The sequence below is a fragment of the Gigantopelta aegis genome, chromosome 5 (assembly GCF_016097555.1).
Source record: "Gigantopelta aegis isolate Gae_Host chromosome 5, Gae_host_genome, whole genome shotgun sequence".
NCBI classification, from domain to species: Eukaryota; Metazoa; Mollusca; class Gastropoda; order Neomphalida; family Peltospiridae; genus Gigantopelta; species Gigantopelta aegis.
The window spans coordinates 16437969-16461565 of NC_054703.1; the positions used below are offsets into that span (position 1 = coordinate 16437969).

The following is a 23597-nucleotide window of genomic DNA, read 5'->3' on the forward strand; positions in this document are numbered from 1 at the left end:
GTATTGCAAACTGGGCTGGACTTAATTGTGGTACGTTTATTTTTATTTATGTGTGTTTTAGGATCTTGGTGGGTTGCCTTTTGCTATTCTTTTTTTTGTGTGATAATGTAAAATAAACTTGTAAAGGATGTAATATTGGAAACTGGAGTGAATCGACCTAAACGTATGTTTCTATTTTATATTTTTGTGGGGGTTTTTCAAGTGTGTTTGTTTTGGTTATGGGTTTTTTGTAGGTTTTTTGTTGTTGTTGGGGTGTGTGTGTTGTTGTGGTTTTTAAGTTCGTCATATGGTTAAATAAAATGTATCTTCTTAATCAAAGAGTTCAGTTTGAATATTAAATAATATATTGCAGATAAATGCAGTTTTACTTGTGAAAACGGTGGTACAGTAAATAAGATGTGTAATGGGTGTAACTGCATTGGAAACTGGACTGGACAAAAATGTGGTACGTTGTTTTATTTTTGTGTTTTATGGTGTTGTTTGTTTGTATTTTTTCGAGGGGTTGGGGTATTCAAACATACTTGTATTAGATGTAATTGTATTGGAAAATGCAAAATGTTTTTGTTGGTGTTTTCTTCTATTTTTGTTTTCTTTTCTCTTTTTGCGTGCGTTGTGGGTTGGGGGGGGGGGGTATTGTTGTTGTCGTTTTTAATCTCAACTGCAACCTTTAGTTACACCTTAGCTAAAATATATTTTCTTTATCAAAGAGTTCAGTTTGAATATTAAATAATATATTGCAGGTAACTGCAGTCTGACTTGTGAAAACGGTGGTACAGCAAATCAGGTGTGTTATGGATGTAATTGCATTGGAAACTGGACTGGACCTAAATGTGGTACGTTCTTTTCTTTTTGTGTGGGTTTTTGTTTCGAGGGGTTGGGGTATTGGAAAATTGGACTGAACCTAAATGTAGTATGTACTTTGTTTGCCGTGTGTGTGTGTGTGTGTGTGTGTGTGTGTGTGGTGTGTGTGTGTGTGTGTGTGTGGTCTTTTTTTGTCTCTTGTTTTTTTTTGGGGGGAGGGGGTGTAGAGACAAGTTGATGCTTTGTGTTTGTTTTTGGTAGAGTAAAACAAACTTCTAACGTACGTGTTACTTCTTTCTTTTTCTTCTTTTTTGTGGGGTGGGTGTTGTTTTGTTTTGTTATTAAAGTTATTTTTTAATTTCAACTGAAACTTTCGTCACATGGGATAATATCAATGAGTTCCGTTTGATAATTAATTAATATCTTGCAGATGAATGCATTTTGACTTGTAAAAACGGTGGAACAGCAAGTCAAGTGTGTAATGGCTGTAACTGTATTGAAAAATGGACTGGACAAAAATGTGGCACATTGTTTTGTTTTATGTGTGTTTTGGGGGGTTGGGGTTGCATTTTGTTTAATTTGGAGGGGTTTTGGGGGATGGAGTGATAGTGTAAAATAAACTTGTATAGGGTATAATATTGGAAAATGGAGAGTTATTATTGATATTATTTATTGTAGTTTTATGGTTGGGGGGTTCCAGGGTGGGGTTGTTGTTATCTTTAAGTTTGGCATCTGGTTAAACAAAAATGTATCTTCTTAATTAGAGTTCAGTTTGATATTTAAATAATATATTGCAGATAAATGCAGTTTGACTTGTGAAAACGGTGGTACAGCAAATCAAATGTGTTATGGATGTAACTGCACTGGAAACTGGTCTGGAACTAATTGTGGTACGTTGTTTATTTTGTTTTATGTGTGTTTTAGGGGGCTTGGAAAATGGCGTGAATCTACCTAAATGTATGTTTCTATTTTATGTTTTTCTGGGGTTTGTTTGAGTGTGTTTGTTTTGGTTATGGGTTTTCTGTTGGGTTTTTTGTTGGAGGGTTTTTAAGGTCGTCATATGGTTAAATACAATGTATCTTCAGAGTTCAGTTTGATATTTAAATAATATATTTCAGATGAATGCAGTTTGACTTGTGAAAACGGTGGTACAGCAAATCAAATGTGCAATGCATGTAATTGTACTGGACACTGGACTGGACCTAAATGTGGTACGTTGTTTGTTTTGTTTTATGTGTGTTTTAGGGGGTTGGTGGGCTGCCTTTTTGTTTCCTTTTTCCTTTTTTTTCTTTTCTTTTTTTTCCCTTTCTCTCTTTTTTTGATAGTGTAAAATAAACTTGTAAAGGATGTAATATTGGTAAATGGAGTGAATCTACTTAAATGTATGTTTCTTTTTTATGTTGTTGTGTGGTTTGTTTTAGTGTGTGTTTTTTTGGTTGTGGGTTTTTTTTTTTGCTTTTTTTGTTGTTGTTGTGGTGTGTGTGTGTGTGTGTGTGTGTGTGTGTGTGTGTGTGTGTGTGTGTGTGTGTGTGTGTGTGTGTGTTTGTTTGTTTGTTTCGGGGTTTGGGGTTTGGTTTTTAAGTTCGTTATATGGTTAAATAAAATGTATCTTCTTAATCAAAGAGTTCAGTTTGATAATTAAATAATATATTTCAGATGAATGCAGTTTGACTTGTGAAAACGATGGTACAGTAAATCAAATGTGTAATGGATGTAACTGTATTGGAAACTGGACTGGACCTAAATGTGGTACGTTGTTTGTTTTTTGTGTTTTGTGGTGTGAGGGTTTTTTTTCGAGCAGTGGGGGTTGGGGGGATTCAAACAAACTTGTATTAGATTGTATTGGAAAATGCACTAAATGTTGTTGTTGGGTGGGGGGTTTTTTTGCGAGCGTTGTGATGGGGGGGGGGGGGGGGGGGCAGTATTGTTTTAATTTCAACTTTTGTTTTGCAACCTTAATTACACTAAAAATTAAAATGTTTTTTCTTTATCAAAGAGTTCAGTTCGATAATTAAGTAATACATTGCAGATGAATGCAGTTTGACTTGTGAAAACGGTGGTACAGCAAATCAAATGTGCAATGCATGTAATTGTATTGGAAACTGGACTGGACCTAAATGTGGTACGTTGTTTTTATTGCATACCCATTAAATCTTACTATATAAATATATATAAAATTAAATTTCGGTTACATTCATTGCAATGTAACGTCATACCATTGGTCCAGCCGTAGCAACGGGAATTTGTTCATTTCTTCACGAATGTAAAAATTACGTCGTCAGGGTACGTCATACCTGATGACGTAATTTTATATTAGTAATTTGTCTTACAAATAATTCAAAATAAAATATGAACTATTAATGTTATTATTAGTAAGTATGGTTGAAATTTAATTATAAGTATTGTCTGTTATTTATTTTACGTTCATTTGGGTATGAAAAAAACATCATCCGCAAACTTATGTGAGAACGGCTTCGCTGATTCACACAGTTTTCAGATGTTTGTTTTTGTTTATACCCCGATGAACGTAAAAGATATAACGGACAATCCTTATATATATATATTACTTGATACATGTTTACCTACACCCAATATAAATTTACAAAAATGTGTATGGAATTTTTCCAAGACTGGTCTTTCTTCAAATCTCCACACTTCTGCTCCATATAATAATATAGGATTTATCTTACAATCAAAACGTTTAAATAAAACACTAACAGGTATAGTAGCAAATTTGTACTGCAGTTTCTTAACAAAAAAACAATGTTTTACTTGCTTTAGAAGCCATATTTTCCGTACTCTTTGTCCATGATAATCTTGTGGAAAATAATACACCTAAAACGTTATATGTAGACATTTTCTGTTGTTTACATTCATATACCACTTCTCATTTGCTCGAAAAATACGAAAAAAATTAAAACTAGTATTTCTGTTTTATCCATATTGACCTGTAATCCCCAGGATGTACAAAATTCCTGTAAAATAGATATCTTTTTTTACTACATTTACCAGATGTTAGCAAAACTTTGACTAAAACTGTGTTAGGGAAACGCTGGCAATATTGTCAACGTATTGCTAAATCACCGAAAGAATTGGTTCGCAGAGAGTGACAATGTACGTAAGAGTAGTAAGCAGGCCTATATAGCGTCATGACCTACTTTCCGTGACCTTGACCTTGATGACGTCACGACCGTGACCTCGTCCTGTATAGCCCCATGACCTACTTAGACTGACCGTGACCTACTTAGACTGGCCTACTGTACAGTGCCATGACCTACTTAGACCGGCCCCTGACCTACTTAGACCGGCCCCTGACCTACTTAGACTAACACGAAAGAGTATAAAAAGGCTAGATACGGTTTCATTGTCATTCGCTCGCCGAAAACGATCAGATCTACGTTCAATCCAGAGATGGCCTGTTCCACAAGTGATGAAGAGAGATGTCGTCTAGAACTTGGAACTAACGTCTACGTGGTGGCCAAGTTATGGAAAGGGGACACTGCTATTCACATAAGGAAATTTGACAGTGACAAGGGGAAAACTTTCCCCACCAAGCGAGGTATTGTCCTTAGTCTTAAACAGTGGATCGAACTGTGTGGATGTAAAGCCAATTTGACGAAACGATTTCAGCATTAAACCAGGGGAAAGACGAAACATTGTTCAGACACCTTGGTGTCAACGTCCATGTCAGTGTCGACAAGAACTTTGCTGGGGGTGGACCTGCGTCAGTGGTGGTGGTGTGAAGAAACTAAATCCGTGAAACCTTCGAAGAAGGGAATATTCCTTTCTCTACAACAATGGGAGAAATTGAAAGGCTGTTTCACAGTCATGTGTGACTTTGTACCAGAGCTGAACTCGATTGTGCCCTGCGCCATGCAAGACGACCATCAAAACCAGATGGGATTTCTTCAGTGTAACTTCTGCAACCCTAACGAGTGTCACCAGTGGTGAACGAGTTTTGTTTTGGATGAAGGTATAAAAGAATGGATTTATGGTTTACACTTCATTTGCTTTGCGACTGTGTTTGAGAACAGACGTGTTTTATGATTCTGACATTATTGTGTCTTGTTGCACTCTATCTGGAACGAAGAAGATGGCATCGGGATATTCGAGCAGTCTTAGTAGCAGCAGTAGCGACGAGGACGACGTCTTGGTCTGCAAATGTTCAGAAAGACATACAATCAAATGTGTGACTAGCAAACAAGATGAGAAGAAGAGTACTCATTGTGTGGATCAAACGGATGCTACACGCAAAATTGGGGTTGGAACTGAAGATGGCGAACTCGTCGATGAACCCACAGATCAAACAGATGCCGCCCGTGACACAGACGCTGCCTGGGATGAAGAAGACTGCTGTTCGAGACGTTACCTGTTCTGTCATCATCCCGAAATGAGACATTTCTATGCCCGGATGCTGACGTATGCTCGGTGGCCCATACAATTACGTCAAAAACCAAAAGAACTTGCCAAGGCCGGTTTCTACTACACGGGAGACCACGATGCCATCACCTGTTACTGTTGCGGACTACGTGCCTACCGATGGAAGAAGACAGACGACCCAGTGATGGAACATTACAGACTCTCTCCAAGATGTCCCTATGTGAATAACCTGTTTAGACATTAAATGTTTCAGACACTTGTGTGCTATGTTTTCATGTTGTCTGTTGTGAATAAAACCGTGAATAACAGGTTTTGCTTTCTTATTTATGTCCTGGGTCCATGAGTGTGTGTCTGGACGTATCCCTATGGTAGTAACACTGGTAAAGGGTAATATTTTGGTAACGATTATTTTTGGGAGCTCGCACGATGAGATTTGTGCTTGGGAGGAGGGACACTGCTCATACGTATCACACACACATTCAAACATTCCTGTACCATATCTTTATGCGTCATAAGGTATATAAGTAAAATAGTTTTGGAAAACTCGTCATTTGAGGTAGAACTTTCAGAGGAGCAACATGTCAGACCAGTACAAGTTATATGTACCCGACGTGGATAAGTGGACCCGTTTCTATAAACTGCAGGCACAAGGTAAACTTCAAACCTCATTTTCCAGTGCAACGTGGTGGGGAAAGGTCAGATCATGTACAGTGTGGATCGATGTCTAGAACTCTACGATCCCACGTGGAAAAAAGAAAAAGAGGAACAGAACAAGTCCCCGACACCCAAAGTCGTCATGGTCTCCCCAACACAAACAAGTGGTAGAGCAAGCCAAAGCCGATCTGAAACGGAAACAACAACAACACAACAACAAAGTGGTACGGGTTGGAAAGCCCCGAAACGGCAGAAGCATTTCTGAGAAGGCTATAAAAGGGGGCATGGCAGTTTCAACATCGCCAGTTCACGTCGATCACTTCAACAGTCAACATCATGAATCAGTGTCACATTTGCGAAAAGAAATATGTTTGGACCCACGACCTAACTCGACACGTACGAAATAAACATGGACTCTTGGAATTTGACAATAAGCCTTCCCAGCAGCAGCAGCAGCAGCAGCAGCAGCAGCAGCAACAGCAGCAGCAGCAGCAGCAGCAGCAACAGCAGCATCAACAGCAGCAGCAGCAGCAGCAGCAGCAGCAGCAACAGCAGCAGCAGCAGCAGCAGCCACCACCACCACCACCACCACCACCGCCACCACCACCACCACCACAGCAGCAGCAGCAGCAGCAACAGCAGCAGCAGCAGCAGCCCCTAAGATTGTTACATCCGTTCACCATGATCGTGTCGGGACCCACGTCGTGTGGAAAGACATTTTTGTTGTACAAATTGTTGAGAGATGGTAAAATCCAGCCGCCTCCCCAGCGCATCATCTGGCTCTACAAACGATGGCAACCCCTCTATGATACGATCAAAATGGTTGCTCGAGTGAAATTTGTTCAAGGCATACCTGAGAATTTGGAAAAGGATCGTTATTTGGATCCCAGAGTCAGAAATCTCATCGTGTTGGACGACCTGATGTCTACAGCTGGAAAAGACCCCCGCATCACCGACCTGTTCACGGAAGGAAGTCACCACAGAAACCTCTCTGTGATTGCCATCAACCAGAACTTGTATCACAGCAAGGACCCGACACAGAGAAGAAACTGCCATTATCTAGCGCTGTTCAACAACCCCATCGACAAGCAGCAAGTTCTGACTTTGGCACAGCAGATGTATCCTGGAAATACTCGTCATTTCATGCAGCGGTTTGAGGAAGCTACCCACAGGCCCTACGGACATCTCTTGGTGGACTTGAAACCGACCACGCCCGAACATTGGCGTCTTCGGCCTAATGGTTTAGAGACGGGGCTGTCCGAATGGTATAAAAGCACGAACGTAACGGCGAATGTCTCAGAAGAGTTGCAGCCACCGACGAAGAAAGAGCTCTACATGCAAATCATGCAAAGAAACGCATTCAAGAGAAAACTACCAGGCATACCCGCCTACGAAAGTGACGACGAAGAAGATGATGAGGTAGAACCCTATTTGAAAAAAGTCAAGAGAATGCAGTCTTGCGATACGTGTGGTCTGGTCTTTAAAGACGGAAGCGACTTGCAGCGACACGTGAAAACGTGCGAAGAGGGAAATGAAAAAGAAGAAGAGCCGTCGCCCGACCTGGAAAACGAAGGCATTCGTCTCATGGTGGAACGTGTATTCGACATCAATCGTGCCTATCTCCAAAGCAAGAGGAAAACGCTACGAAGAAAAAAAACATGTCCCAAGATGCCATTGAAAGAAACATGAAGACATTGCAATGGAAGTTATTTAAAGACACGTACTCTCGCTTCCTGACCTATATACATTACTTTGACAAAGGTCCCAACACCAGAAAAATTTTACAGTTTGTGAATCCAGACAAAGATGTGAGACCACAGATTCGTTCTAAATTAAATCAGTATCGTTCATGGATCGGCGAATATTTGGATGAACAAGACGACGACGATACCGACGATGATGATACTGATGAGGAGGACGACGATGATGAAGAGAAATGAACACTCATATATATCACATGTCGCCCTTAAGGCCTCTCGATGTAACCCAGTGTGTGTCCATTTTATATATGTGTCAGTGATTTGTAATTAGAAATAAATGAAAAACCAAAACATTGCGTTTGTTTTTTTGTGTTTTTACTCTATGACTAGATTTGTGATGGGATATTACTACCGCTACTTTATATAGTAGCAAGAGCTGTGTGTACAAGACAGAACATACCACGATCTTTGATTATACCAGACATAATACACTAGTTGGCTATAGCTTAATGGGCCACCGACGGGGATCGATCCCAGACCTACCGCACATCAAGAGAACACTGAGTTACCAGGAATTATTTTTGTAACATTTAAAAATAACCCATTGGCACCCCTACTGGCTCGTAGTGTGCAGAGATACGTTTTTTGATTAGGTCAAAGGTGTTGTCATACATCAGACCTAGTGTTGTTTCGCATAAAATAGTACATTACGTTCATGCGATAGTGTAAATACAGATATCTGTCAGATATACATGTTTATTTGTGTGACGAGCAATTGCTTAGAAATTTCCGATCACAAGGTTACTATTTATATACGTGCTTATTTACATTGTCACCTGAACTATACGTGTGTGTGAACGTCATCGACATCAGTAATAATAATTTTTAATATTTCATATATTATACCTTAAAAAAACACTAGTCTTGAGTATATATTTTAAATTGATATTTTAAATTATTAATATTGCTCGTCATTCTTTTATTTCAATATCACAATCTACTGAATGTAAAACATTTTTTTTTATATGAACACTATGAAAGGGGATTGTTTCAATGAACTGTTACAAAGTATAACATGTGACACGCTTAGCACTGATAGCAGTCAGAGACGGATCCCTGGGGTGTGCAACCAGAGGGGTGCTGTCGAAGTACTGAATGACGTTGACAGTCATTGCGCTCACTATCATTTTGTGTTCGATCATTATCCCATGTTTATATGTTAACTTTAAATTATTTTGTTGAAGTATTCAACTGACACGTAAACGGTGTTGTCTTATCAGTATCGAATACCATTTTAGCATGGGACCCTGGTAAGTCAAGGTACTTAATAATTGTATTAATATATTTTTAAACTGCTTTGTAAATTTATTATAATTATTAATCAAATTTAATTGTTACTTGAACCAACAATGCAGAAAAATCTACATATTTGATGTAATCAAAAGTACACACGTGCTTACAATCGGTTCTACCCCCGCCCACTAAACGAAAAAAAAAACACGATTCGTGTTATTTACTATGTTCAAGAATAGAAGCGTAAAACGTTATAAAAACAAAGTATATAGCTGCAATTTGCTTGGTTGAATTTATATCTTAAAGAAATCAATAAAAAAACTGTTTTTATGAAAAAAACATGATTGATTTAGCGGTCAACAGATTGCTACATGGTGTTTAAAAAATATTGCATGCAAGGTGGAACAAACTTCTTTTTTGTTTTTTTAAATAAGTTTGATTATTTCTAATTGTATTGATCTACATCTTAGTTTACGTTTTCAAATTTTAGCGCCCTTATTTGCTTGCATGAAAAAAACGATTGACGTGTGACCTCACATTTTACTGACGTCACTCACTAATGCGTAAAAATAAACATGCAGACGACACTTCGATAGATATTTTGGGCATGATCGCCATAAAATTACGAAAAAACTACAAATGTTTTAATTGTCATACGGGTCATGTGTTTTTGACCTATTTTGGTTCCTGTGTAGAAAAAAAAAGCTATTTTTTAAGGGTAACAAATAATTGGATATACATAAAAATTTCTTAGCTATTTGACTGTCTACACATCTTACAGACTTAGAACGTAAACAAAAACGGTAGGTACTTTAAAAAGAGGTGAAAATGACACGACTTAATAGAGACAACGACTCAACAAGGGGTGAGAGTATAACACGTTTATAATGTTTGAATGACGTCAGTTTTTGAATGACGTTGCATACAAGAACAACTTGCTTCCGTGTTTAGAACACTTTCAATGTAAAATTGTTATTTATTTCACCTTGTTTGAAGAAAGAACGATTTTCAAAAAGTACCATTTGTTAAAACGTTGTCCACCACTGCAAACATATAGATCTTCAAACTAAATCAGTATAAGAAAATTAACTTACTATTTTCAAGTCTTGATCCAGTCGATTTCTAACAGTGACAAAATCTCTCACAATGATCCAAATGAATCTTCTTCTAACAATGACGAAATATCTCAAACGAATAACAATGACGTAGTAGATCCAATAATAATAGTTTTCGGCAAGCGAATGACAATGAAACCGTATCTAGCCTTTTTATACTCTTTCGTGCCAGTCTAAGTAGGTCAGGGGCCGGTCTAAGTAGGTCAGGGGCCGGTCTAAGTAGGTCATGGCACTGTACAGTAGGCCAGTCTAAGTAGGTCACGGTCAGTCTAAGTAGGTCATGGGGCTATACAGGACGAGGTCACGGTCGTGACGTCATCAAGGTCAAGGTCACGGAAAGTAGGTCATGACGCTATATAGGCCTGCTTACTACTCGTAAGTGACGTGGTATTGGTAGCTGAAGACAATGTGATGAAAAAACAATGGGTAATTGGAAATGTTTTAAACATTCATCCGGATATGATGGATTATTTCGATCAGTGACAGTAAAAACAAAAAAGGTTGTATAAGAAGACCTGTGCAAAGACTGAGATTGTTGGAAGCCGGGAGGGGGGGGGGGGGAGGTGACGATAAGGGGTGACACCTCTTCTATGCTAATGCCATGGGAGAAAGTGTGCCAGAAGTCTCATTTCTACCATTACTCATAACCTCCTACGTCATATTGTTGTGTTATTAGATCGTCTTATGTTTGTTATTAGATCATGCTGTAATGTTTCACTCTTATTATGTCATATACATTTATAAATTTAATAAATTAATAATATATAATTGTATAATTAAATGATACAATTGCAGGTGAATGCAGTTTGACTTGTGAAAACGGTGTTACAGCAAACAGAATGTGTAATGGGTGTAACTGTACTGGACAATGGACTGGACCTCAGTGTGGTACATTGTTTGCTCCTCTCTCTCTCTCTCTCTCTCTCTCTCTCTCTCTCTCTCTCTCTCTCTCTCTCTCTCTCTCTCTCTCTCTGTCTCTCTCTCTTTCTCTCTCTCTCTCTCTTACGTTTTTGATTTTTTTTTTCTGATGTTTAATCTTAACTTCAACTTTTCGTCATATGAAGAAATGAAAGGTGTCTTATTTATCTGTTGTATAATTAAACAATATATTGCAGATGAATGCACTTTGACTTGTGAAAACGTGTGCATGCGTATGTGTGTGTGTGTGTGTGTTGTGTGTGTGCGTGTGTGTGCGTGTGTGTGTGTTTATGTATGTGTGTTTCCCCATTTTCAGTAAATGGGGAAATGAAAGGTGTCTTTTTTTATCAAATAATTCAATTGGATAATTAAATAATATATTGCAGATAAATGCAGTTTGACTTGTGAAAAAGGTGGTACAGTAAATCAGATGTGTAATGGATGTAATTGTATTGGAAACTGGACTGGACCTAAATGTGGTATGTTGTTGTTGTTTTTTTGTGTTCTCTCTGCACCCCCCCCCCCCCCCTCTTCTCAGAATGAATGAGAAACAGAGAGAGGGAGAGAGACAGAGAGAGAGAGAGAGACAGAGAGAGAGAGAGAGAGAGAGAGAGAGAGAGAGAGAGAAAGAGAGAGACACACACACACACATACAGAGAGAGAATGTGAAAGACTGACTGACAGAGAGAGAGACAGAGAGAGAGTGAAAAAAGACAGAGAGAGGCAGACAGACAGAGACAGGGAGAAAGAAAGAGAGACAGAATGTGTACGACAGACTAATACACTGCAGATGAATGCAGTTATTTGGTGAAAACTGTGGTACGACTAATTAAATGTGTAATCTATGCAGTTGTATTGGACATTCGACTAGACCTAATTGTGGTCGGTATATTTAGCTCCACGGTTTTCTGCTTGTAGTTATTTTTGGTTTAGTTCGCTTTTTTCAATGTGTTTTATGCGGTTTGTTTCACAAAGTATGTAACTTCTGTTGTTGTATAAGATGAATATATATTTTTGTGTCACATACTTGGACCCGCGTTTCACAACGTTGTCGAATTCGGAACGTTAGTATCTATTCCCCTGTAATTAATTATGCTATACGTGCAACTAAATAAACAGAAAATGAGCAGCAATCCGTGGCAAGTTAAATTTTAAGATGTTTTCGACCAAGAGAACATTTTTAATGGTAAAATAATTGGGAGGTAAATCCATTTTGGTGTATCACAGACATCCGGACAATAAGAAAATCAAACTGAGCTATTTTCAACCCCACCCCACCTCAACCCCCACCCAACCCCCTTAAATTAGAATTAAATTGAACTAATGTAATAGTGAGGTATATGTCTTGCAGACCGATGTGGATTGGAATGTAGCCATGGTGGATCTCCAGATCGTGAATGCACGTCGTGCAAGTGTGTCGCGGAGTGGACAGGAGATGCATGCGGTGAGTCACGCTAGCACACGTCCAGAGATGTAGTGGTGGATGCAGTCGAGACCCACACACACCCACACCCAATATACAATATTTTTGTGGAAAACTCACTTTCGGTACTGTACACAGGAAGCAATCTCTTTTCGTTGTTATATTGATGATGATGATGGTGGTGATGATGGTTATGATGATGGTGGTGATGATGATGATGGTGGTGGTAGTGATGATGATGATGGTCGTGGTGGTGATGATGATGATGGTGGTGGTGATGATGATGGTGGTGGTGATGGTGATGATGATGGTGATGATGATGATGATGGTGGTGGTGATGATGATGGTGGTGGTGGTGGTGGTGGTGTGTTGGTGATGATGATGGTGATGATGATGATGGTGGTGATGATGGTGGTGGTGGTGGTGGTGGTGATGATGATGATGATGATGGTGGTGGTGATGATGGTGGTGGTGGTGGTGATGATGGTGGTGGTGGTGATGATGATGATGATGATGATGATGATGATGGCGATGAGGTGAATGGTGAACCAGCAGTATTTCCCATTCAGTGTTCGACGGTAGTTGTCAGCTGAGCTATCTCAGTATAATTCCATTTTATAATTACTGTTTTGTAATAGGCGTCTTGATTGGTTAAAATGCTATCACGTGATCTAAAAGAAACCAACGTTCATTCTTCCATGAACGTGAAAACTGCACTTTTTCGGTAAACAATGGAATCCCCGAGGATTCCATCGTTTCTATTTTTATCCCAATTTCGTCTGCACTGTGAGTGACGGTGGCTGTTCAGGCTTTAAACGACTCCGATTTTGAACTGAGACACGTAGATCTTTCAATTCTTAATTAATTATCGTTTGATATTTTTGAAGAAAAAAAATGTTTGCGTTATCAGTTGATGTTCAGTTATTTTAAATTTTATAAATAACGTTTTATCCACATTTGATTCAGAAAATTAAAATTTATAAAACCTTATGTAAATCATTATAATGAATCTCAGATTTGACGGGGAAAAAACGAATGTAACTTTCTAAGGGAATTTCCTTATTTGTGTATTGATACAGTTGTAAATCATTGTGGAATAGAGTTCGAGTGGGGTTTTTCATATAGTTTTGTATAATGGCAATATTAATGCTACGCCATTCATACAGTGTGTAAAACGGTTTTGGTGTTTATCATCACATGAACGTCAAAAATATAACGTTCAATTCTTAAATCACCCATGCCCATGTCAACGAAATGGAGTTTTCTTCTGGGCCATTTAACTGACTGAATGCTAGAACGCTTTTCGTTTCCACAACCTGCACCACCAGGTTGGATTCTTTTTTTAGCAAGATACCTTACCTCCGCGTAATTTTTCTGGCTGACTTTAGTTGACATGTTTTTCCGAGACTCGTATGACAGGCATTCTGCAGGACGCCACGGTTGTTCACGTTTTTGCAGCACTGGAAGATTGACTCTAAGAAGAATTAGGAAGTGGGGTCGGCCCCTATTTTGCTTCATAGTGATACCATCTCGTATCCTCCGGAGCCGGGCCCATCCGCACCACTATACTAACCATGACTAGACTATACCCTAGTCTGATACTCTCTTTCGTTCAGACGGATCTGGCTTCATAAGATATGTATTTCAGCACAGCACTACACTTATCACGTCTAATGACTGTCATTTTAAGGGTTTTCTTGACGGGATGCATCCCACCTCGTCTCTACAAGCTGTGCACCATAACATGACTTTAAACTTTTAGAAATTTGTTCAAAATTTTATGTCGAAATTACTTCTTTTTTTATATAATTAAATGGTCCGATCCTCACTTCTTTCTCTTATTTATTTTGGACTGTCCTTCTAAAGTGCTCCAAATTATATAAATATTCGGTCAAGCAGTCAGTTCCTTCTTATTTTCTATATTTTTAAGGGTTTTTTTTATTTATTTGTTTAATTTTATTAAAGTTACAGTGTCTGGTTACCATATCATAATGTCATAATGACGTCATTTCCATTCAAAAATACACCGCGCCACATATTCTTACGTCATTTGAATATCTAGTAATGGCGGACTGGAATTAAAGTTGCGTGTACACTTTACAAAAACACGTTGTATTAAGCTTGAGCTTATATAATAAAGAGATTATTACCCTCGTGTATTTCGGTATCGTCAATACCATATATTAGGAATGAAAAATAATGGATTATGCTCACCAGAGGCTCGCATAATACAATTTTTATTCCTAATATATGATATTGACGATACCGAAAAACACTCTGGTAATAACCTTTATTTATTTATATATATATATATATATATATATATATATATATATATATATATATATATTGTGTTTACAGAAAATTGTAACTTAACCTGTCAAAATGGTGGTTCTGCAAACGCTGCATGCCATGGATGTCTTTGTACTGACAAATGGACTGGACCTACATGTGGTATGTATCAGTAGTAATGTTACAGTAGTAGTAGTAGTAGTCAGGGGTAGCGTTAAGGATTTTTTCCAGGCGTCCATTTTTTTCCGGTGGACCCATTTCCATGAGTCCATTCTCAAAATCCATGAGTCTATTTTTTTTCTCGGAAATAACAGCTTAAAAACACGTTTCCATAGCTTCAGTCAAGACGGGCATATTCAGTTGTATTTAACAGTTGTGCATTCAATAAAACTGATTCCATCATGTACAAATATGAACCAAGTGGACCTTTTCTATTTTGTTTTTGCACCACCAGAAACTCCGTATGTATAAACCTGTATATTTTAGTTCTGAAAGCGGACCCCCCCCCCCCCCCCCCCCCCCCCCCCCTCCCCCCCCCCCCCCCCCCAGCCTAAGGCCCTGCGTCCTGTATACCTTTCAAAATATAGACTCGTCTTGCTATTCCCACAATTCCACCAGACGATCAGGAGAAGAAAGTGATTTTCACTCATTTTTTACAATAGGTTTATATTGGGAACTATAGCGGAGACCATTGCGGGATTATGAGTGACGGATTATTTGACTTGGCTAATTGATACCATGCGTCCAGATTACTTACGACGTGGTGATGATGAAATAATTGAATAAACATGCGTCTGAAATGCGTCTTTGGAAATAAACTGGGACGGTTTTGTTGTCACTTGTGGTGATGAGCAGGCGTCCAAGTCTGCTTTCCATACGTTCAGGGACGCATGGACGCATCTTAACGCGATCCCTGGTAGTAGTAGTAGTAGTAGTAGTAGTAGTAGTAGTAGTAGTACGTAGTAGTAGTAGTACGTAGTAGTAGTAGTAATAGTAGCAGTAGTAGTAATAGTAGTACGTAGTAGTAGTACGTAGTAGTAGTACGTAGTAGTACTAGTAGTACTAGTAGTAGTAGTAGAAAGTAGTAGTAGTATGTAGTAGTAGTACGTAGTAGTAGCAGTACTAGTACTAGTAGTAGAACGTAGTAGTAGTACATAGTAGTAGTAGTGGTAGCAGTTGTAGTGGTACTAGTAGCAGTAATAAGTAGTAGTAGTAATAATAACTGTAGTAGTTGTGTAATAGTAGCAGTAGTAGTAATAGGAGTGCTAGTAGTAGCAATAGTAGTAGTAGTAGTGGTAGCAATAGTAGTAGTAGTGGTGGTAGCAATAGTAGTAGTAGTGGTGGTAGCAGTAGTAGTAGCAGTAATATAAGTGTTAGTAATAGTAGAAGTAGTAGTAATAGGAGTGGTAGTAATATAGTAGTAGTAGCAGTAGCAGTAGTAGTAGAAGTAAAGTAGTAGTAGTAGCAGTAGCAGTAGCAATAGCAGTAGCAGTAGCAGTAGCAGTAGCAGTAGTAGTAGCAGTAGTAGTAGTAGTAGTAGTAGTAGTAGTAGTAGTAGTAGTAGCAGCAATAGCAGCAGTAGCAGTAGTAGTTTTAACTGTTCCTGGCCGAAAATTATATAATGACGGAAGATGGAGCATTGTAAGTGCGAAAGAAAATGAAATATGTGTACTTCAAACTATTTACAATACTGTTAACAGTAATATGATCTCTGGTTTAGTCGCAAATTTACGTTTACGTGCAAAACTAGGCTTACGATGTTTTGCAAAACTGGGCCCATATTTTCGAAGCAATCACAGCCTACGAAATCGTAAAACCATCATAAGCTATGACATCACTATGGCGTGTGTTGTATTGATGTCACAACCTACGATGGTTTTATGATACCGTAGCACTAAGATAACTTCGAAAATATGGGCCCTGGTTCCAGAAACTATTATTGTCGACTTGGTATTTTCTAGAGAACGCCACGACCAGTCTCGATAACATGACAGCAGTCTTAGCAGCAGACCAATCGTCGCGCGCGTGGCTTAGCGTGGGACTATCTGGTCTGTTCCTGGTCACTATTCTGCTGCTCGTCGGCGTGGGATGCAACAGGTACAGTTATAGGGTGTATACCACAGGGGTGGGACTCGCCGGTCTGTTCCTAGTCACTATTCTGCTGCTCGCCGGCATGGGATACACCAGGTACAGTTATAGGGTGTATATCACAGGGGTGGGACTCTCTGGTCTGTTCCTAGTCTCTATCCTGCTGCTCGTCGGCGTGGGATACACCAGGTACAGTTATAGGGTGTATATATACCACAGGGGTGGGACTCTCTGGTCTGTTCCTAGTCACTATCCTGCTGCTCGTCGGCGTGGAATACACCAGGTATAGTTATAGGGTGTATACCACAGGGGTGGGACTCGCCGGTCTGTTCCTAGTCACTATCCTGCTGCTCGTCGGCGTGGAATACACCAGGTATAGTTATAGGGTGTATACCACAGGGTTGGGACTCGCTGGTCTGTTCCTAGACACTATCCTGCTGCTCGTCGGCGTGGAATACACCAGGTATAGTTATAGGATGTATACCACAGGGGTGGGACTCGCTGGTCTGTTCCTAGACACTATCCTGCTGCTCGTCGGCGTGGGATACACCAGGTATAGTTATAGGGTGTATACCACAGGGGTGGGACTCGCCGGTCTGTTCCTAGTCACTATTCTGGTGCTCGTCGGCGTGGGATAAACCAGGTATAGTTATAGGGTGTATATCACAGGGGTGGGACTCGCCGGTCTGTTCCTAGTCAATATCCTGCTGCTCGTCGGCGTGGGATACAACAGGTATAGTTATAGGGTGTATATCACCGGGTTGGGACTCGCCAGTCTGTTCCTAGTCACTATTCTGCTGCTCGTCGGCGTGGGATACACCAGGTATAGTTATAGGATGTATACTACAGTGGTGGGACTCGCCAGTCTGTTCCTAGTCACTAGTAGTATCAGGGCCTGTATAGCCCCATGACCTACTTTCCGTGACCTTGACCTTGATGACGTCACGGCCTTGTGCCGTGACCTCGTCCTACTGACCCTGACCTACTTAGACTGGCCTTGACCTTGATGACGTCACGGACTACTGTGCTAGATACGGTTTAATTGTCATTCGCTCGCCGAAAACGACCAGATATACGTTCGTTTTACTAGAGAACAGACGTGTTTTATGATTCTGACATTATTGTGTCTTGTTGCACTCTATCTGGAACGAAGAAGATGGCATCGGGATATTCGAGCAGTGTTAGTAGCAGCTGCAGTAGCGACGAGGACGACATCTTGGTCTGCAAATGTTCAGAAAGACATACGATCAAAAGAGTGGCTACCAAACCAGAAGAAGAACATTTCATGGATCAAACGGATGCTGCCTGTGACAATATGGATGAAGATGGTGAAATCAAAGAAGCCGTGGATCAAACAGATGCTGCTCGAGAATATAAAACAGACGCTGCCTGGGATGATGAAGACTGCTGTTCGAGACGTTACCTGTTCTGCCATCGTCCCGAAATGCGCCACGTCTACACACGGATGCAGACATTTGGGTGGTGGCCCATACAGTTACGCCAGAAACCGAGGGAGATCGCCAAGGCCGGTTTCTTCTACACAGGGGATCACGATGCCGTCGTCTGTTACTGTTGTGGACTACGCGCCTACCGATGGCAGAGAATGGACGACCCAGTGATGGAACATTACAGACTGTCCCCGAGATGTCCCCATGTGAATAATGTGTTCAGACATTAACTGTTTCAAACACGTGTGAGACACTTGAATGTTTTTGACATAACTGTATGTTTTGTCATATATTTTATGTACTACATGTTTGTTGTTTAGTAACAAAATTTTGTGTTGTATCCTTCTGTTATTTATAAATAGCATGGCTTTGTGACATGTATGTTAGTTGAGAACCATGTCTCGGTGGGAAAGGTACCTAGAGTCTATTTACTACGATGTAAAACATCCTGGGAGTTATGCAGGTCCTAGTAAACTGTATCAAGCTGTTAAAGCAGAGGGTAAATTTAAAATTCCTCTGACACGTATTAAGTCATGGTTGAAAGGTCAAGAGACCTATACCATGACACATCAAGTGAGGCGAAAGTTTCCACGTAATACCTATGTTGTGGAAGGGTTACACAGTCACTGGCAATCCGATCTAATGGATATGGTCAGTTTGGCTAAATACAATGACGGGGTGAGATACCTCATGATGATCATTGATCTGTTCTCCAGGTACTTGTGGGTGTTACCACTAAAGTCGAAAACGGGGAACGACGTGGTAGATGCTTTGACAGAATTCTGGAAATTAGAGTCCAGAAAACCCAAACTGTTTCAGTCCGATTCAGGGTCAGAATACAAGAACCATAAGGTCAAAGCATTGCTGAAATCGCATGGCATAACACAGCTGTTTGCTCTAAATGAAACCAAAGCAAGTTATGCTGAACGGGTCATTAAAACCATCAAAATGCGTCTCTATCGCTACATGTTAAAAAACTTTACTTACAAGTACATGGATGTCCTGGAGAAGGTCGTCTATAGCTATAACCACACCAAGCATCGAATGTTAGGTCAAACACCAGCCAGTGTCAACCAAACGAACGAAGAAGAGGTCCGTCTGTCTCAGTACCTGATCAAACCTAAAAAGGCAATCCACGAAAACAAGTTTACATTTAACATAGGTGATAAAGTACGAGTCAGTCATCTTCGGGGCACCTTTGATCGGGAATACCAAGAGAAATGGTCTGGCGAAATATTTACCATTGAGAAAAGGTACTGGTCTCAAGGTAAAGACTTGTACAAATTAAAGGACTGGGGTGGTGATGCCATCGAAGGGACATTCTATGCAGCTGAACTTCAAAAGGTGACTGAGAATCCTGATCAACTGTACCGTATCCAAGACATAGTGAAAAGGAGAACTCGTAACAAACAGAAAGAAGTGTTGGTCAAATGGCTTCACTGGCCTAAGAAGTACAATTCGTGGATTCAAGAAGCAGACGTTGTTCGATATCAGACAGTATAAAAGACCTCAGCACATGTTTGACTTTTCATTATCATGGAAGAAATTGTAGAGACACAACCTCTGTCAAGAAGTCAAATCAGAAACGGTATTTTTCTCTCAAATCATCATCATATACGTGGTGGTGATTACGTGTATCATCAACTTATCTCTTCATCAAGGTAATTCTAACTTGTGGACAGCACTACTCAGCAGTAGCTTGGGTTATTTGCTGCCAAATCCCAAGATCAAAACAAATAAGCACCATGGATAAGTACATTACCATTCGAAGTACAGACAGCACGTCTTACTTTCCCGACAATACACACTGGTCTTTTAGAGTCAATCTATATGACAGACTACATCTCGGAAAAAAGTGGGTGGTAGCAGCCATCGAAATCACCATTCAGAACTGGGAAGTTTCGAGAAAATCAGACAGCCATGACATTTACGTGTGTTCCAACACCTGCTACAGCTCACACGTTGGAGAAAGAAAGGAGCCCTTGCTGAGACGCATCTGTTTGATGGGGAATAAAAAGGAAAAATCTTTTGTGTTTCCAAACTATCATTACGTACCCCTGAGACTGGAAGATGTGCAGATCGTGGACATCTATATACAGGACGCAGATGGCAATCATTTATCACGGGACCAGTGACGGTAGCACTACATATAAAGCCGCAGCCCTTTTGGTTTTGAAACATGGCTGAATACGTTCTAAAACATTACAATTATTTAAAACTGATGACGAATATTCACGACAGACAGGACAGAAACGTCGATTTTTACAGTCTAACAATGAATATCTGAACATGTTGAAAATGCTCGTATCACCTGCCGTGATGAATAGAACTAGAAAACGTATATTGAAACAAAACACCCCTTTGTTAGCCTTTATTTTGAACGACAGTCACCTGGATCAGATGAAAGCAAAAACCGTATGGTCAGTGGTCACGGACCACTGGAGATATGCAGGATCTCTATAAATAGGATGTCTGTCAAAAACCATCATCATTTGAGATAGAACCTTCAGAGGAGCAACATGTCAGACCAGTACAAGCTGTACGTTCCCGACGTGGATAAGTGGACCCGTTTCTACAAACTGCAGGCACAAGGCAAACTTCAACCTCACTTCGAAATTCAACGTGGTGGTCAAAGTCAGATCATGTACAGTGTGGATCGATGCCTAGAAAAAGAGGAACAGAACAAACCCCCGGCACCCAAAATCGTCATGGTCTCCCCAACGCAGCAAGTGGTAGAGCAAGCCAAGGCCGATCTGAAACGGAAACGAGAACAGAGTGGTGTGGAACAGAAACGACGAGAGCAGACTGGGCAAAAACGGCACAAGCATTTCTGAGAAGGCTATAAAAGGGGGCATGGCAGTTTCAACATCGCCAGTTCACGTCGAACACTTCAATAGTTAACAACATGAATCAGTGTCGCATTTGCGAAAAAAAATATGTTTGGACCCACGACCTAACTCGGCACGTACGAAATAAACATGGACTCTTGGAATCTGAAAATAATCCTTCCCAGCAGCAGCAGCAGCAGCAGCAGCAGCAGCAACAACAGCAGCAGCAGCAGCAGCAGCCCCTAAGATTGTTACATCCGTTCACCATGATCGTGTCGGGACCCACGTCGTGTGGAAAGACATTTTTGTTGTACAAACTGCTAAGGGATGGTAAAATCCAGCCGCCTCCCCAGCGCATCATCTGGCAACCCCTCTATGATACGGTCAAAATGGTTGCTCGAGTGAAATTTATTCAAGGCATACCCGAGAATTTGGAAAAGGATCGTTATTTGGATTCAAGAGTCAGAAATCTCATCGTGTTGGACGACCTGATGTCTACAGCTGGAAAAGACCCTCGCATCACCGACCTGTTCACGGAAGGAAGTCACCACAGAAACCTCTCTGTGATTGCCATCAACCAGAACCTGTATCACAGCAAGGACCCGACACAGAGAAGAAACTGTCATTACCTGGCACTGTTCAACAACCCCATCGACAAGCAGCAAGTCCTAACCTTGGCACAGCAGATGTATCCTGGAAATACTTGGCATTTCATGCAGCGGTTTGAGGAAGCTACCCACAGGCCCTACGGATATCTCTTGGTGGACTTGAAACCGACCACACCCGAACATTGGCGCCTTCGACCTAATGGTTTAGAAACGGGGCCGTCCGAATGGTATAAAAGCACGAACGTAACGGCGAATGTCTCAGAAGAGTTGCAGCCACCGACGAAAAAAGAGCTCTACATGCAAATCATGCAAAGAAACGCTTTCAAAAGAAACCTACCAGGCATACCCGCCTACGAAAGTGACGACGAAGAAGAAGAAGATGAGGTGGAACCCTATCTGAAAAAAGTCAAGAGGGTGCAGTCTTGCGATACGTGTAGTCTGGTCTTTAAAGACGGAAGCGATTTGCAACGACATTTGCGATTTAAAACGTGCGAGAAGGGAAATGAAAAAGAAGAGCTGTCGCCCGACCTGGAAAACGAAGGCATTCGTCTCATGGTGGAACGTGAATTCGACATCAATCATGACTATATCGAAAGCAAGAGAAAACGCTAGGAAGAAAAAAACATGTCCCAAGATGCCATCGAAAGAAACATGAAGACTTTACAATGGAAGTTATTTAAAGACACGTACTCTCGCTTTCTGACCTATATGCATTACTTTGACAAAGGCCCCAACACGAGGAAACTTCTACAGTCTGTGAATCCTAGCCGAGATGTCAGACCACAGATTCGTTCTAAATTAAATCAGTATCGTTCCTGGATCGGCGAATATTTGGACGAAGTAGACGACGACGGTACCGATGATGATGATACTGATGAGGAGGACGATGATGAAGAGAAATGAACACTAATATTATTCACATGTCGCCCTTAAGGCCTCTCGATGTAACCCAATGTGTGCCCATTTTATATATGTGTGAGTGATTTGTAATTTAGAAATAAATGAAAAACCAAACCATTGCGTTTGTTTTTTGTGTTTTTTACTCTATGACTAGATTTGTGATTGGATATTTCTACCGCTACTTTATAGTAGCAAGAACTGTGTGTACAAGACAGAGTATACCACGACCTTTGATATACCAGACATAATACACTGGTTGTCTGTACTCTAGGAAAATACTTGTGTTTAAAATGCAGTTAAACGATCATAGTTTAGGTCGGAGCGTTGAGTTGCAGTCACGCGTTCTTTCTTCAAAGCAATGGGCTGGGGATGTTTCACACACACACACACACACACACACACATTCCTTTCTTCCCTTAACAAATATTCCTTTCTTCTCCTTAACGCATATGCCTTTCTTCTTAACAAACATTCCTTTCTTCAAGACAAATATGTCTTTCTTTCTCTATGGCTAAAACAAAACACTAAAAATAAATATTTGTGTTCAATTAATCTTTATTTTACGAGGAAGGAAATGTTTTATTTACTCAACATATTTTATTTATGGTTATACGGACATACGGACCACACAGATATTGATTGAGGAAACCCGCTGTCGCCACTTGATGGGCTACTCTCTTTTTTTATTAGCAGCAAGGGATCCTACACCATCCCACAGACAGGATAGTGCATACCACGGCCGTTGTCCAGTTGTGGAGCATTGGCTGGATATATCCCAGACCGACCCACATCAAGGGAACACTGAGCTACGTCCCGTCCCCACAGGGTTATTAGAGGCTGCTTGAAAAAAAATCGTAACATAATAAATAAATAAACAAATAAATAAGTAAGTAAATAAGTAAAATAAAAACAAACTATAAATTATTATTTTGTTTTAAAAATAATAGAAAAAATATAATATCCCCACATGAGATACGAACGACGTACCCTCAGCGCCGGAAGCGAAGTCTTTTTTTTTTTTTTTTTTTATTTACAATATCAACATAATACATAAATAAATACAACACGTATATAATAAAAAATAAATAAAAACACAGACACACAAACAACCACTCACTGACTCACACCAAGCACACTTGTATAATTATT

General features: G+C 40.1%; 1 protein-coding gene across 1 annotated transcript in view; it reads left to right on the plus strand.

Moving 5' to 3' along the window:
* The first annotated feature begins 6 nt into the window (after positions 1 to 6).
* LOC121373657 (fibropellin-1-like) overlaps positions 7 to 23597 on the plus strand; it is a 35852-nt gene continuing 12261 nt past the window's right edge. Inside the window, exons 1-12 of the mRNA XM_041500369.1 lie at positions 7 to 30; positions 353 to 445; positions 741 to 833; positions 1599 to 1691; positions 1920 to 2012; positions 2458 to 2550; positions 2831 to 2923; positions 10739 to 10831; positions 11248 to 11340; positions 12213 to 12305; positions 14646 to 14738; positions 16538 to 16673. Coding sequence (XP_041356303.1) covers positions 397 to 445; positions 741 to 833; positions 1599 to 1691; positions 1920 to 2012; positions 2458 to 2550; positions 2831 to 2923; positions 10739 to 10831; positions 11248 to 11340; positions 12213 to 12305; positions 14646 to 14738; positions 16538 to 16673 — 1022 coding nt within the window. The 5' untranslated portion in view covers positions 7 to 30; positions 353 to 396. The remainder of the gene's footprint in view (positions 31 to 352; positions 446 to 740; positions 834 to 1598; positions 1692 to 1919; positions 2013 to 2457; positions 2551 to 2830; positions 2924 to 10738; positions 10832 to 11247; positions 11341 to 12212; positions 12306 to 14645; positions 14739 to 16537; positions 16674 to 23597) is intronic.